The 13588-nt window shown below is 54.5% G+C and overlaps 1 protein-coding gene across 3 annotated transcripts; it reads right to left on the bottom strand.

Annotated features, from left to right (window-relative positions):
- Window positions 1-101: 101 nt before the first annotated feature.
- RSPH9 (radial spoke head component 9) lies at window positions 102-13475 on the bottom strand. 3 transcript variants are annotated; one of them, XM_045071085.1, is made up of 5 exons: window positions 13212-13475; window positions 9966-10185; window positions 7817-7946; window positions 7190-7336; window positions 102-330 (listed from the first exon to the last, which is right to left on the bottom strand). In XM_045071085.1, the coding sequence occupies exons 1-5, from the start codon at window positions 13436-13438 to the stop codon at window positions 170-172; spliced, it is 885 nt and encodes a 294-aa protein (XP_044927020.1). In that variant the 5' UTR covers window positions 13439-13475; the 3' UTR covers window positions 102-169. The 3 variants fall into 3 exon arrangements, with proteins under 3 accessions (XP_044927020.1, XP_044927021.1, XP_004739872.1); XM_045071086.1 differs by having other exon boundaries at window positions 9966-10182; XM_004739815.3 differs by having other exon boundaries at window positions 9966-10131; window positions 13212-13474.
- Window positions 13476-13588: the final 113 nt, after the last annotated feature.

The following is a 13588-nucleotide window of genomic DNA, read 5'->3' as shown; positions in this document are numbered from 1 at the left end:
TTGCTCTAGGGCTGGCTCTCCCGGCATAGCAGCCTGTCCTAAGAGCCTGGACACCAGACGGAAGCAGAGGTATGGAGAAGCAGCAGGACAAGACAAACAGACCAAGTTCACAGCCATTTATGAAAGTAAATTGTAGATGCTTCCTACACGGGCCCATCTGGCCCCCTTCCTACAGCATGAAGGGGAGGTCTATGTTCTTCTCGCCGGTGCCCACGTAGATGTAGCCATAGTTCTTGGTGCGGGGAGCATGGAAGAAGGTGAGGCCCGGCCAGAGCAGGCTGCGCAGCACCACCAAGGCGTTGCCCCTCTCCATCTGGATGCTCCAGGACCCTGGGAGGGGGCAGGCAGGAGGGGAGGCCTGGGTCCCATGGAGCCAAAGCTCTGCCCTGCACTGAAACCCCCCAACCCCGCCGGCCCCGTGGGCAGCCTGGCCCGGGTACTACGGTTCCACTGGGAAAGGGAAGACAATTTAATTATCCGGCACTTTACTCCTCCTGATTGCCTTTTAGCCATTTCACTGCTCATTAAAACCACTTCCAGAGGGAGGGCAAAGGAAATGAAAAGAGGTGAAGCACACCCCAGTTCATTTTGTTCCTGTCAGCAAGTCTAGTTAAAGGTTGAGTGGGGGAGGAAGCAGAGTCCACAGGCGGGGGGGAGATGGGGCCCAGCTAGGAGAGACTCCCTCCAGGCTTCCCCACCCGGTTCAAGGGGCAGCCCGTCACCAGCGACGCGCAGTTTGCTCTTCTGGCCAGTTTGCTCTCTCATCCTCAGTCCCAGAAGCCTCTGCTCCAAGATGGATTAGACCTGACCAGGGGTGCACAGAACTTGGGCCATTTCAGGCCTCCCAGCTCAATAGCCCAGCCTGGCAGCTGGTGGACTGGAAGCCATGCTGGGCGGGAGGGGACTTGGGTTGCAGCTAATGAGCCTTTGTCTATGCTGGGTTCTGCCCTGGATTTTTGCTCCCCAGACAGGAGCAGCCCAGCCCGGGGCTGAGTTGTGCAGCCATGAGGACTTGGCGGGAAGGGCCTGATCCGGCTCCAGAACCAAGGGAGGGAGCCCCTGTGTGGGAGGAAGGAGCCTGGGAAAATCGCCTCTGGATGTAGATCTGGAGCTTCTATTCCCCTGCGCGCTGAGGCCTCTCCCCGGCCCGGCCGCAGCTCTGCTCCAGGCCCTGCCAGAAAGGCAAATGCTTTGAAGGTTTTGGTGTTGGACCAGCCAGTGATGCGCTGAGGCCTTCATCGGCTGCCAGCTCAGCTCAGCTGCTTGGCTCCCACCACCCCAGCTTCCCACAGGCCTCCTCCAGCCATGGCCCACCCCAGTCACTCCACACCCAACAACCTTATGGCTGTGTCCCCACCCACCAGGGGCCACCCTACATCTGAGAGACCCGACCGCCAGAAGCTCTGGGGCCCAATGGCAGCTCAGCCCTGCTCAGGGTGCTATCACCTTCCCCAGTCAAAGCCAGAGCTTTCCAGGTGCATGTAGGTCAGCTGGTGTTGGCCTGCTCAGGAGAGGCCAGCAACAAGTGCCACCTCCACCTGTTCAGAAGGTGCAGGGAAGCCACAGTGGGGCCTTCACCTCCCCCACCAGGCCCAACCAGTGCCAACCACGGTATCAAGAAAGAAGAGGGGCCCTGGGTTACCAGAGCTCCGGCTGGGTCACTGCCTGGGAAGAGAGGGCACTTTCCTGGTCAGAGAGTTGGGGTAGTGTTTCCCCAGCTCCTACAACTTTCCTCCAGGCACCTGAGGTCCTCCACCAGCCAGAACTGCCCTCAGAGTGCAAGAGGCCCTAGCCCGCCTCTCCCAGTCACTCAGAAAACAGGTTGCCTGGGGGAAATAGGAGTGAGAGTGTGACAGAACAAAGTGTCCCCATGCACAGCATTTAGCTTTTGGCCAGAAGCACAGACCCCAGGAAGGTACGTTCCCACCACCCAGTCACCCCCACCAGTGCCCAGAACATCATTGGGGGACAGTCCCTGCCGTTGGAGCCCACAGTCACACAGCTCTCAAACTGAAAGCAGGTCAGGCTCTGGCTCCCTTCTCTCTGCCCACCCAGGAGGGCAGCTAACAACCTACCTGGGCCGAATGCCTGGAAAAAAATGAGCCCTTGGAGACCCCCAGCATAGATGGCTCTCATCAGTTCGCAGTCACCAGCACCTTGGCACATGCGAGAGCTGACCTTCCCCTGCACAACCTTGGCCACTTCATACCTCTGCCTCCAGTAGATGGAGGGGCCCAGGCTCATCAGCCGGACACCCCCAGCCCCCACTTAGAGCAAGGGGAAACAGGGCTGCCAGGGAGAGAAATGCAGTACCCCCACTGGGGCAAGAGGGCCAAGCCAAGCAGGCTGAAGGGTGCTGGCAGCCAACGGAAGTGGCATGTGAGAGGCCAGCCAGCCAACAGCACCCCCGCCTCCCTCCCTTGCATTCCTGTCACACTCCTGTCCTTCTCCTTGTCCCTGGCTCAGCTGGTCGCCCAGGAAACACACGCTCGCGCGCACAGACTCTCAACGTGCCAGGAGTCACGTAGCGTCTACCTGGAGAGCCTGGCACTTGCTGTCACCTTCACCCACTTATTGCAACTGCTGGGAAGACCAGGCCCAGCCACCGCCACCACCTCCTCTCAGACTCCAGGGGAAGCAGCCTCCTGTGGCCCTGGTCTCTCTCAAGTCTCCCCAAAACTGCCCTTCTGCCCTCTGGCAGCCACTTCTCTAAAAAGCCGTGTTCTGAGGATGTGGTTGGGGGCAAGCAGGTAAATCAGGGATGGAGCCTCTTGGCAGGAAGTCCTCCTGGGTTGTGTAGGCCCCAGGGATCTTGCCTTGCTAGTGGAAGCCTCTGCTAGCCTGAAGTATGCATGCAAATCAGAATCACATTCTCCTGCCTTCCTGGGAGAAAGATTACATTTGAGGGAATGGGCCAGACTGGGGATGGGGGTTCCCCAGTCACAGTAGATGGTTTTACACTTTCTCCTCAGAACAGCCCCCACACAACTTGTCACACATGCAGAAATGGCCATGGATCACTTCTTTCAAAAGTGGTCACTTCCCCCCTCGCCACAGCCAGAAGTCATGGTCAAATCCCCTGACGGTGGAAGAGTGCCCTATTTGATGGGCAAAGCCAGGCCTCCTGGTCCAGAAGGTTAAGCACTTGTCAGCCAGGCTTCCTAGGGGTTGGGTGGGAGGAGCCGCCTGCACACAACCCCAAGAGAAAGCTGATTCACACTGTGTCCCCCACCTGTCGCCCATGTCCCCTCCTCAACCACCAACCACTACGCTTTAAAAAGACAGCTTTCCAGGCCAGAAGGCAGGCCCCTTGCTGCCCTCTGCTGCCCAAACTGGGCATTGCTGCCTGGCTCCCAAACGCTGCAGCCCTGGGACCTGGAAGTTCCCCAGACCTGTAGGCTCCAGTCCCTGAGGAGTAAGGAGAGAGGCTCCATCTGCCCTTCACCCCCCACCCCGCTCTGCTTCCTAGGACACCAGTGACCCTGAGCATGAGGCATCTTCTACTTCCCATTTCCACATCCCATCCTATTTCATCTCATCTTCCCAAATGTCTGTGAGGCAAGGGCAGTGTCCAGGCCCCCAGCATGCAGTGCCTACTCAGTCACTATCTGCTGAAGGACTGAACGGCTGAGGCTGGGAAGCACTGAGCAGCGGAGTGCTGCCGAGACGTCTGGCCTGACCTAGCGCTCCATCTCACATGAATACAGATGGGCTCAGCGAACTGACCCTTGCCTGTCATCCACCAGGATGATGGCTCTGCCTCCAAAGCTACCCACTCCCACAAAACTCTGCAGACCCCAGGGCAAAGGCAAATGCTCAGGAGGGCGTTGGTGGCAAGGCAACATCCCTCCCCGTCCTGTCTGCAACCAAGACTGGCCCAGGAACAAGATGCTTTGCTGGCCTACCTCCATGGGCACAGAGAGCTGGAGTCCCCTGGGCAGGCCCAACCCAAACCACCCCTGCTAACAGGTGACACAAAGTCCCCCGGAACAATTGCCTCAGTCCCAGAAAGGAAACAATGATCCTTCCCCTGGCAGAAAACGACTGTCAAATTCCAGCCTTCTAGCCAGTGCTGGTGTCCCAGGGAACCTTCCTTCCCGGGAATTTTGGCCGCTCTTCGCAGCCAAGCCCATTGAGGCAGCTGTCTGCCTTGCAGGCAGCCTCCCAGCAGCTCTTTCTGCTCCTTCACTGGCAGGTAAGGAAGGGAGTCTGGGAGCAAAACCTGAGCGTCTGCTGTTCCCCAGACCACCCACACTCCCACCTCCACACCACAGCCCCAACCAAACCATCCTGACCCTGGGCTTGACTGCCTGCAGGTTTGCTGATGCTGACTCTGGGAGGCAGGGAGCTGGAGGCCCAGAAGCTCTGATGTTTCCCAAGGTGAGGCCGGGAGCATTCCCCCTCTCAGGACCACACACACAGACACCAGGAGCCCTCAGCCACCAAGGCCCCAGCACTGAGGACAACACATGCCAGGACAGACTGAACCATCAGCTGATCCTTCAGCCCTGAGGTGTGCCTGAGGCTAGGATGCCTAGGGTCACAGGCCACTGCACTCCCCTACCTCCCAGGCCCAAGTTCTGACCCCCTGATGAATTCACTTGCCGACCAGACACATCAGGATGGCCCGAGCATCCTTTAGGAAGACCCCCCAAAATTCCACATCTTACAACCCCAGCTGCAGGGAGAAACGGCTGCCTCCTGTGTCCCCTTTAGCCAAAAGAAAAGGGCAGACAAGATTGATGGGGTTCCCTTAGGTAGACTTTGCTGGGCCCCCCACTCCATCTAGCTGGCTTTGGTCTGCAAAGGCCCTAGCATACCAATCCCTGCTCCCACCACAGAGGATGAAGTTCCAAGGGGGAGGAGGCCCTTTTGGGTCAGTCTCCTAGTCAGCCAGCACTGTAGGGGGAGCACGGCACGCATGGGCCCTGGAGTATCTGGCTGCAGGCAAGCGAAGTCAGGCTGGAGGTGGCCTTTCCAGCCATAGCCAGGCTCAGGGGAGCAGTGCTACTGCCGCCAGACTGGAGGTATGAAGAGAACTTTCCTCAGCCCACCCCTCAGACCTTGCTGCTGTGTCCCACCACCACAGTGTTGCTGGCTTCCTCTATCACCCGGGGTGTGCAGGCCCTTCTGGCTTCCGGCCAGGCTGGGAGCACAGAGTTGGGGGAGATAATGGGAGTCTGGAAAGCATGTCCTATGGGGGAGAAGTGCCCCAACCCTTACCAACCTTCTTTATCCTCCCGCCCCCCAGCAGGTCCAGGAGCCCCATTCTATGCTGAGCAAGGTTTGACTCGGGTAAACCCCATGGAGCAGAGGCCAGAGTGGCCATTCCCTGCCAGCAGCCCTTACCCCCTTGGAACCATCTCCCAGCCCCTGGGGTACTGCAGTAGCCATGAAATGGCCTCCAGATCCCTACCGGGCCCTATTCCATCCCTCCGTGCACCTTATTGTCACAGACCCGCTCAAGAGCTTCCAGCAGCTCCCACTGCCTTGCTGTAAGCCTCCTACCCCTTGGCATCCTCGGTCCTCTTGGCCTGCCCCAACTCCCTCCAAGGCCTTTTTTGCCACTAAATATAACACTAATAATAATTACTAATTTTGGGACGCCTGGGTGGCTCAGTTGGTTAAGCAGCTGCCTTCCGCTCAGGTCATGATCCCAGCGTCCTGGGATCGAGTCCCACATCAGGATCCTTGCTCTGCAGGGAGCCAGCTTCACCCTCTGACTCTGCCTTCCACTCTGTCTGCCTGTGCTCACTCTCGCTCGCTCTCTCTCTGACAAATAAATAAATAAAATCTTAAAAAAAAAAAAAGATTAAAAAAAATAATAATAATAATTACTAATTTTAATTTGAGTCCTTACTATGTGTTAGGCACTGCTATAAACTTCTTGTATATGCATTAACTCACTCCATTCTCATAACAGCCCAGTGAGGTAGAAAATACCATTATCCCCTTTTAGGAATGAGGGAATGGAGGCATGAGGAAAGTGGGGGGCCCGCCCCGCAGGTCACTCAGCTAGTAAGTAGTGGATTCGGGATCCCAGCCGAGGCTGTCTGAAGCCAGAGTCCCTGCTTCCTCCATCCGCTCCCCCACTGGTGGGGAGTGTACAGCTCCCCACAAGTGGTCCCCCGCATGGTGGGGGCAAACACTGTCCACTGGAAACACTCATCTACCATCTACCTTGGAGTCTAAGGCTCTAACGCTCACTGTGTCCTTGGGTTTCAGAGTCTGAGCCTGGGTCCTCACCTGTAAATCGGGGGTGACAACAATAGCCCCCGCCCCCACCGCCCCGCCACAGGTGCCTGTGAGAAGGAACCTGAGATAAGGCATGGCAGGGGCTTAGTGCAGTGCCCTGTGCACAGGAAGCAGGACTGTCGCTCTCAGGAGTCACCATTTCTATCATTAGCCTTGTCGCTGGCACTGCTGTCATCCACAGCTGGTCCCTGCAGTGCTCAGAAACCCCAAACATGGGGAGGGAATGAGGCAGGGGCACTATGTCAGCACCTGGGGCCCGGCCCCCAGCTGTCCAGAACCGGGCACCTGCCCTGGCAGACAGCCTCCAAGCAAAAGCCTCTGCGCATGACACAGGCTTCTCTACTGGCACAGCTTGGGGGAAGGACATGGGGTCCCCGTGAGCCCACCAACTGCTGGGGGTGTGCCTGGGCCAGCCAGGCCCTGAAGAACAGGAAGACCTCTGAGGATGTGTGCACACAGCAGGAAGCAAATGTACAGAACTCATGTCCTTAGCAGGCAGTCTGCCCTGCCGTTGCTCAGCACCCACTCACCGAGCCCTGGCTATGTGCCAAGCACTGGTCTAACCGCAAAGCCAACAGCTGGGACGGATGAGTGGCTAGGATTTTCAGGGATGTTGTCAGGGACATTTGGGAGAGGGTTCCCGCCTGCCTCCTCCAAGACTGGTAGGGAATTCCAAAGAGGCACCGAGGTTCCCTGTCTGTAGAATCAAAGGGAAGACAGTGCTTCCTTTTGTCTGCAGACAAGTACTGACTGTTTATTATGAGCTGAGCCCTGGACCAGGCCTTGGGGGAGCCCCCACCCTCAAGGAACCCCAGTGAACCACTAGCTCCCACTCAGGCCCTTGGTTCTAATCTCAGAGGAGAATGGCATGTGGCATGACCCACTGCTCTTACCTGGGGACAGATACAATGTCCTCCAAGTCATAGACTATTACCTTTGGGAATGTCATGCTCTAAGGGGTCCATGAAGTCCAGGGAAGGGTCCAGGTCAGCCTTCTCAAGCAAGGTCTTGTTCTTCAACTCAACAGGCTCCTTGAAGTGGAAGTAGGAACTAAGCTTCTTGGCTTCAGACAAGGACAGTCCTAAAAAGAGGTGGTAGGTAGGAAAGGATGGTCAGCCCCAAACCCCACAGCCCCCCTTTCTCCACCCGTGGGAACCACATGGAGGGGCCTGCAAAGGACTCAGTCAGATACTGACAGAGAACTAAAGGGAGAAAAAGGAGCTGTGTTCTGTCAGCCCAGTGTTGGTCCAGATCCTACAATGAGGAGACACCAAAGAGGAAGAAGGTGGGGAAGGCAGGGAGCCCAGACCCCCACAAAGCCGTGGGACCTAGATGGCAAATGCTCTCTACCCTCAGGCAGAAAAGTGTCAAGGCCCAGTGACGAGCAGCCCATGCCAACTGCCAGTCCCAGGCCATGGATCACATCTTTCCAAGTGAACTGGATACAGCTGGTCTTTCTCTGAGAAAGTGGGACAGGTTCCCCAAGACTCCCAGAAATGTGTCCGATTATGCTTGGGAAGAGATGCCCTCCTGCCCTTGAGAGGGGCCCTGGAGACCTCACCTTCAAAGGTCCGATTGACATGGATAGGTCCAAAAGGGGTCTTGAAAAGGGCTCCTCGGGGGATGACCGCTACAGCCTTGTCTATCTGGTCGATGACAGACACCAAGCGGGTCTCTTCCTTGATCTGGACCTGAGGAGACAGGAGAAAAGCCAACCTGCCAGAGTGCTATGCCCATTCACCTCTGGAGCAAGGGCCCCCTGCATGACGCCCTAACCTGGATCGCCACCACATAGACACCAAGTCCATGGAAAATCACTTTGGGCAAGCCCTCCCCTTCTCTCCTCTCAAAGGTTCCCCCCCTTCCTTCCTCTCTTCACTCCTTCTTTCATTCCTCTGTCTGTCTCGCTTTTAAATCAGGAATACATACTGATGGTGTAATATTTAAAACCATCCCCCCCCCCAAAAAAGCAGTCTCTGTCACCCCAACCCTGACCCTCCAACTGGCCTCCCTGGAGACAACCACTGTTAATGGTTTTTTATGTACTCTTCCAGAAACATACCACCCTGTCATATGTATATGTGGGTTATTTTGCCTTTTTAAAATATAAAAGCAATCCTGCTCACTGTGGAATACTTAGGTAATATAGAAAAAGTTTATAATATACGCCAAAGAATTAAAACCATTCATAATCCCACCTCCTAAAAAAAATCACTAAGAACATATTGGCATCCTTCCTTCTATTCTCCTTCCTGTGTATCTATTTAAAACAAAATTGGAGTCTCAGCTTATATACTTTCAGATCCTATGCTTTGACTTAACATCTCCCCAGCACCACCCCCCATATTTAACATTTTTATGCAGATGAATTTGGTTACAACCAATATCAAGGGCAACCCCTAATAAAAGGACTTTGTAGAGGTGTTTGAGGAAAAGCAGAGTTTGACAGGGAAAACGGGTCACCAGGGCTCCTGAGAGTCACTCAGCTACCTATTTCCCAGGAGCTGCCAACTGAAATTTTTACACATTAGATGGAAACCAATGCTTTACACAGGCCTACACCAGGGCCTTCAGATAGGTCCCTTCATTTCACCTGTACAAGACTACAAAGTAGATATAATTATCCCACCGTTTCAGAAAATAAGCCTCAGGGAGGTCAAGTTTGTCAGGTGGGGTAAGGGAGAGGAGTGGGGACTCCGGTTGAGGCATCACAGGCCACTACCGACACTTTTGGCCTCACCCAGGTGCACAGGCTATATTTTGAATTCCAGGTTTGATTGTTTCAAAATCTGTGCTCCTTATTTTTTGACCCAGCAGTTCCATTTCTAGGAAATGAACCTTCAGAGTGTGTGCACATGTTGGAAAGGACACCATGTGCAAGGTCATTCGTTATGGAACCGCCTGTCAGAGCTCCAACTCGGACATGTCATGGATTTCCACAACCGGGACACTGGTCCAACTATGGGACGTTCACACACAGTAAAAACAATGGGGGTGGCTCTTCAGAGCACTGACATAGAAAGAGCTCCAAAATTTATTAGGTGAAAAAAGCAAGGTGCAGAAATGTGTGCGTGACATCTGCCGCTTGTTTTGTCTTAAGATCAGAAGAGAATGTGGAAAGGTCAGCTATTTGCTGAGACTTGTTTTGCATCAAATGTCTTTGGAAGTAGAGCTTCTGAAACTTTAATGTGTATTCAAATCCCCTTGGAATGTGTTAAAATTCCGATCCTGATGCCAGCCTGAGAGTGTGCATTTCTAACTCCCAAGCCGTGGTGATGCTTCTGGTCTAGACTGCGCTTTGCATAACAACATGTGGACATGCACACGGGCGCAAAGTGAGTTACATTAATGTCCCTGGGAAAGAAGACCTGGGGGACTGGCAGACAGGGGTGAGAGAGCCACTTTGCTAAATTTCTTTTTGTACCTTCACATTGCGAATCCTGTGGATATATTATCCAGTAAGACAAAGACTGATATAAAGACACAAGAGCCTGTGCACATCCCATTACCTGAAAGCGCAACACAGACCCGCCTCTCCCAGCCCCTGCCCAGAGCCCAGCTCCAGATGGAGCGGATGGAGCGGCCCGTCTACTCTCCACCCTGTCACATGGGAGCTGTGTGGGCTTATGGTGTTGACACCACAATTTCCACTGGGCTGGGCTTTGGATGGCCCAGGCTCTTTCTGTCCTCCCGCTCTCATCTTCACTCACCACTACTTCTTCCTCAAAGACCTTCTCGCCCTCACTCATCTTCTGCAGCTCGGTGTGTTCATACTCATGTGAGGGGTCCCCCATGAAGCGGCCCTTCAGCACAGACGTCTGCACCACCATCTCCTCCGTGGCAGGGGGCAGGAGGCTCCACTCCATGCAGTTCAGACTGCCAACGACATCCCCAGGATCCTGGTTTCCAAGCTTCCTGCCACGGCCCCTTCTCTTGAGGGACAAAGCCCAAGATGCACTGTTGGGACTCGCACCTCTCCCCTTCGAAATCCTAAGGGCCTATGGTGCACCCCACCTCCACATGTGAGACAAATTCAAATTTATTTCATAGAAGGTCAAGGTCACAAAAGCTTTGTGCCTACCAAAATTCCAAAAATTTCTTCCCAGATATCTGCACTATAAGATTCCTGATGAGTTCCTTGAAAGCTGAACTTTCCTCAGTTACAAGCACATCTTTTGGTAGACCCCAGATTCATGCTCCATCTGCCCAGTGAGCCAACCCCAGAGCCACCTTCCCCCATTTCTCAGGAAAGCCGGTCCAGGCTCTAGGACCTGTCCTCTGAGGTCTCCAGCACGGACGGGCCCAGTCCCCTCCTCCCCACTCCTGCCAGAAGAGGGCGTTCTCCCACTCCTCTCTCACCCGACCGGCCTGCTGGGTGTGGCGGGTAGGGGCGGGTGGGGGGCCCTGCTCATCTTTCCATCCTTCTCTCTCCACTGGCCCCCTTCTCAACATCAGAACTTCTCAACTTTCAAAAATAACGGTCCTCAAATCCACGCCCTGCTGGAAAACAGCCTTTTCTGGTCCCTCACTCCTCTCCTCCATCTCTGAACAATAATCTCAAAACAACTTGCCCTGTGGAGACCTTTCTCCTCTCACCTTCACTCTGCCCATTACACGGTCACTTCTGCCCCCCCCCCCGGCCGCAAAAAACGGCTTAGGAGGACATCAACAAGACCTAAAAGCCAACAAATGCATTCCATTTGTTTCCATTGGCATCTCCCTTCGCTCTCCTCCACTGCCCCAAGTATTCCCAAGGATCTATTGTCACCCCTCCTTTCTCCCCGCAGGTTGGCCCACCTGACTCCCAGAACCCTAGGTGATATGCAGAACCCAACCTCCTCTCACCACCTCCACTGCTCCCTGTTGGTCCAAGCCCCTCTCTTCCTTACCTAGATACTATGGTAACCTCTTAACTGGTCTCCCCAAGTCCACACTTGCTCCCTTTTCAGTCTACTTCCCACCCAACTGCCAGATCATGTCTCTGTATAGCAGCTTCCAAAGACTTCCCATTACAACAATTCCTTGCAACGCCCCACAAAGCCTTCTGGTCCCTTACCTCTCTGACCTCATGTCCTACAATGTTCCCTCCTCTCCAGCCACACTAGCCTCCATGGGTTTCCATCAACACTAAGTACACATCTGCCTTTGCGCTTGCCTGGAATTCTCTTCCCTCAGATAAATACAGAGCTCATTCTCTCAGTTGCCTCAGGTCTCTTATCAGAGAGACTATCTCTGACCACCCTATTTAAAACAGTACTGCATCCTGTATTCTCTAGATCTGCAATGTATGTGTGTTTATTTATTGTCTCCCTTCCCCCCACCCCCACACACTATAATGTAGACTCCACGAACACAAGGACTTTGTCTCATTTACCATTGAATTCCTGATGCCTGGATCAATGCCTAGCACATAGTAGGTGCTGAAGAAATAAAAACTTATGGAATAAAATGAATCCTAAGTCTTCATTTTCAGTCCAAGTGTTTTGTCTGGACTCCAGGTTTGTACTTTAATATGCCTCCTTATGATCCTCCCCCCACCATCCCCCCCCCCCCGGCCCACCCAGAGCAACTCATACCAAATTCAACGGGGCTTTCCTAGTCCTGCTCCCTGAATAATGTTCTAGTGGGATTCACCAGCACTTACTTGGCCACCTTAGCTGGAAGGAAGAGTCAACCTTGACCTCTCCTCCACCTCTCATTCAGACCCAAGTCTAGCTAGTGGCACCACTTACATCTTTCCAACCCACCCCCTGATCTACAGTCCCTCAGCTACCTCTTCCTTGCGGTCTCCTTCATCTGGACACTGCAACAGCCTCCTGGATGCTCACCCACTTCAAATCAGCCTGCACACTCAGATCTGAGCAGACTCTTCTTGCTTAAGGCCTCTGAATGGCTCTCCAGCTCGCCACAGCCTCCAAACAAAGTTCAAATCTCAGGTCTTTCCATCCAGTTTGTGTAACATCCTGGCCTGCCACTGTCAGGTTCACCTACCTGCTGTGCTCCCAAGCCCACTCCAGCCAAGTTTGCAGACCCCTTCCCTCTAACTGGCTTGCCTTTCCCCACACCTTCCTGGGGAACTACCCATCAGCTTTCAGATGTCCCTTAGCAATCTTTATTTCATTGCTCTCTAGAAGACACCCCCCCTTGACCCCCCTTTGCATCTCTCTCTGTCCTGGGGTTAACACACTTTGCTTTAATTGCTGGGTTACATGTCCATCTTCCTTCCTAGGATGTGAATAACTTGGAGACGGGGGAGTCTTAGCCATCTTTGTAACCTTCGTGTAAGTCTATACAAAATGCCTCCAATCAATGTTGGATTGATGTACAGAGAGATAAATGAAGTCTACAACTCCCTATGGCCTGGATGGCTTGTTCTGTAAGGTGGTGAGCTTCCCGACATTGCTGGGGGTAGTCAAGAAAGAGGCGGGTAGGCTTGTAGGGTAAGTAGCCTGTTGAGAATTTTCCCTGGTTGTAAACCCTCCTCTCCCATTCCACATTCGTTCTCTACTTCCTAGAGTGCTTCCTTTTGTGAGCCAACTCCACCACCAAAGATACTTCTGGACCCACTTCCAAACAACACTTCATTACCCTCCAGGGCTTCTAATCCTTCTCCAAACTGTGCTCTTCAGAATGCCACGCCTGCACTTGGCGTCTACTCCAGGACCCTATTCTCCAGGACCTTTCACCTCTCTCTGCCTCCGTTCTCGGCCCCGCCTATATTATAAACCCACCTCCAAATCCCTGCGCCCCGAGTCCCCCAAGCCCACCACACCTCCACGATGTTATCAGGTCTCTGCCTGCTAACGGTCACCAGCTCCTTGCGTGCCCCACCCTCCCCTCTCCAGTTCAGTGTCCCCACCCCTTTCCATTCCTACCACGCCCACCCCCTCCTGGACTCCCAGAGGCGCCCCTTCAGGAGGCGCGGGCCACCGCGGCTGCTAGGGCATCGCCTCCACCTGTAAAGAGTCTTGCGTGGTGCGAGCTGGTCCTCACTCAGGCCCTGCGCGATGTAGTAATCCGCGACGAGGCCGAGGATGCGGCCCCAGAAGAGGACCCGATCGTAGCGGTAGTCGCGCTTCACCAGCGTAAGGGAGGTGAGCAGCGAGGCCCTACGGTCGGGGCTGAGCCCCTGCCCGCTGCCGGACGCCAGCTCCAGCGATAGCAGGAGGCTTTCCGCGTCCATCGCGCCCGCGGCTCTGATCAACGCCCGCCAGGTTGCTAGGAGAAACTGTCTCCATGGTGACCCAAAGCTCTGCCCTCCCGCCGGGCTGGAAGGATTCCACACGCGCGGCCCCGCCCTCTCCGACCTCAGGCGCGCCCTGCTCCCCACACA

The sequence above is a fragment of the Mustela putorius genome, unplaced genomic scaffold (assembly GCF_011764305.1).
Source record: "Mustela putorius furo isolate JIRA1106 unplaced genomic scaffold, ASM1176430v1.1 tig00003983_pilon_pilon_pilon, whole genome shotgun sequence".
NCBI lineage: Eukaryota > Metazoa > Chordata > Mammalia > Carnivora > Mustelidae > Mustela > Mustela putorius.
This window is presented reverse-complemented; position numbering and strand designations above follow the sequence as displayed.

What these genes read in the sequence shown, in the direction of transcription:
- RSPH9 (XM_045071085.1), bottom strand. Translation starts at nt 13,438, where the DNA reads ATGGACGCGGAAAGCCTCCTGCTATCGCTGGAGCTGGCGTCCGGCAGC. An exon ending in CCACGCAAGACTCTTTACAG is followed by an intron (nt 10,186 to 13,211) that starts GTGGAGGCGATG and finishes GTCCCTCAAGAG; the next exon opens with AAGGGGCCGTGGCAGGAAGC. An exon ending in TGTCAATCGGACCTTTGAAG is followed by an intron (nt 7,337 to 7,816) that starts GTGAGGTCTCCA and finishes ACCTCTTTTTAG; the next exon opens with GACTGTCCTTGTCTGAAGCC.